Below are 1,769 nucleotides of genomic sequence, written 5' to 3'. Positions count from 1 at the left end.
TCTCTCTCTCTCTCTCTCTCTCTCTCTCTCTCTCTCTCTCTCTCTCGCTCTCTCTGCTTCTCTTCCTCAAGCTAAGGCTGGACTTGGACTCATGTCTTTTCTGCCTCAGCTTTCTGAACGTTGAGATTAAAGATGGGCGCTACCACACACAGCTCAATATGATGCCATTCCTATAATGTTTTAGAAGGAACTATAACAGGAAAGATTAGGGCCTGGTTGGCTAGGGGTAAGTCTGGTAAATCTGTCTGTGGTACAAATTACTTTGGCTTTTTTAAATTACATTTTATTTCGTGAGTGTGTGTGTGTGTGTACTACATATGCATGTGTGCAGGGCAGGGGACACTTTGCGAGAGTCCGTTCTCTGCTTCCACCATGCCCACCCCAGAGATGGAGCCAAATCATCAGGCTTGGCAGCAGGCTCCTTCACCTGCTGACCCATCTGGCTAGCCTGAGATGTCTTAACACAATGAATACAGAACTTAAGAATCTGTCCAGCACTTGGGAGGCAGAGGGAGGTGGATTTCTGAGTTCCAGGCCAGCTTGGTCTACAGAGTGAGTTCCAGGACAGCCAGGGCTACACAGAGAGACCTTGTCTTGAGAGAAAAAAAATCTGTGTATTTCATTGCTTGTAAATTTTACATCGAAAGAGAAAATGAAAAAATGCTGAGGTCCTACCAATGGCACCTGTGCTGACGCATTTGCAGGGAAGTGGCTGATGTCTGCATCTTACTCAGAAAGACAAGACCCCTGGAGCCTGAGTAGCAGAGGCAAAGATGGGGGAGGTTAATATACAAGCCAGCAAGTTGGTTGTGGTAGATGCTCATTGCAGAACCAGGAGTCAGATAGAACCACGTTCTCAGTAAAGTTCCTTAGCTTGTCCTGACTTTTCTTTTCTTTTTTGTGTTGTTGTTGTTGTTTTTGTTTGTTTGTTTGTTTGTTTGCTTGAGACAAGGTTTCTCGGTGTAGCCCAGGCAGTCCTGGACTCGCCTTGTACACCAGGTTGGCTTTGAACTCAGAGAGATTAGCCTGCCTGGGATTAAAGGCATGTACCCCCTTATCCTTTGTGCAAAAGCATCAGAACACCCTACACCTGAGCTGTCCTCAGAGATGAGAGTTGTGATCTCAGGATCCACACAGGGAGTCTCTTAGGGCCCTGCCAAGGTCCCTCCCACAACATTGCTTAGCCCCCACTCCCAAACCCCAGTAATACCCAAGGCTTTGCGTTTCCACGGATAGACACTCTAACGCCATCCTGCAAGGCTTCCGGAACAAGAGGCTCTCAGAGCAAGAGGCACACTGGGAAGCTGTGAGTAATCTGAGCATCCAGCATCCAGGCTCCGCTTCAGGTTCAATGAGTCAGATCTTCAGGGGCTGGGATGGAGAGCTGTGTTTTCTTGAGTCCCCAGAAGGATATTATATATTGGCCATTTCCTCGGGCCCAGTCATACCTTCTCACTATACCCATCGGCAAACGCCCACACATCTCTTAAAGCCTTCTGTAAGAAAGCTCTCCCGGCTCTCCCGGCTCTTGACAGGATTCCTCCCTCTTCCATCTGAAGCACTTGGTTTGTGTTCTACAGTGGTTCCTGTTATCCATTTGTGAGTCCTTCCCTGCAGGGTAAGCATATGGAACAAGGAGGAGACCTTTCTTCTCTTCAGCCCCTTACCGAGTGCTGCTCAGTTCTTGTAGATCTCTACCTAGAAGGGAAAGCCTGGGTCACAAAGCAGGCTGGGGATGGGGGGTGGGACAGGGAGTGGAGGCGGGGAGT

General features: G+C 48.7%; 1 protein-coding gene and 1 long non-coding RNA gene across 9 annotated transcripts in view; one reads left to right on the top strand and one right to left on the bottom strand.

The window, feature by feature from the left end:
* LOC116068443 (translation initiation factor IF-2-like) overlaps positions 1–1,769 on the bottom strand; it is a 121,577-nt gene that overhangs the window by 72,840 nt on the left and 46,968 nt on the right. For 2 of the 8 annotated variants that reach the window (XR_004109583.1, XR_004109582.1), the window contains exon 3: positions 1,211–1,698. The exons of 5 other annotated variants lie outside the window; for them this stretch is intronic. Coding sequence is in view for 1 of the 3 variants with exons in the window: in XM_031337983.1 (XP_031193843.1) it covers positions 1,664–1,698 (35 nt within the window). In the remaining 2 variants the exon portion in view is untranslated. Of the gene's footprint in view, positions 1–297; positions 1,699–1,769 lie in introns of those variants that run through there. One more of the 8 variants, XM_031337983.1, reaches the window with a different exon arrangement.
* LOC116068444 overlaps positions 1–1,769 on the top strand; it is an 8,735-nt gene that overhangs the window by 730 nt on the left and 6,236 nt on the right. The window lies entirely within an intron of this gene.

The sequence above is a fragment of the Mastomys coucha genome, unplaced genomic scaffold (genome assembly GCF_008632895.1).
Source record: "Mastomys coucha isolate ucsf_1 unplaced genomic scaffold, UCSF_Mcou_1 pScaffold22, whole genome shotgun sequence".
Classification (NCBI taxonomy): Eukaryota; Metazoa; Chordata; class Mammalia; order Rodentia; family Muridae; genus Mastomys; species Mastomys coucha.
This window is presented reverse-complemented; position numbering and strand designations above follow the sequence as displayed.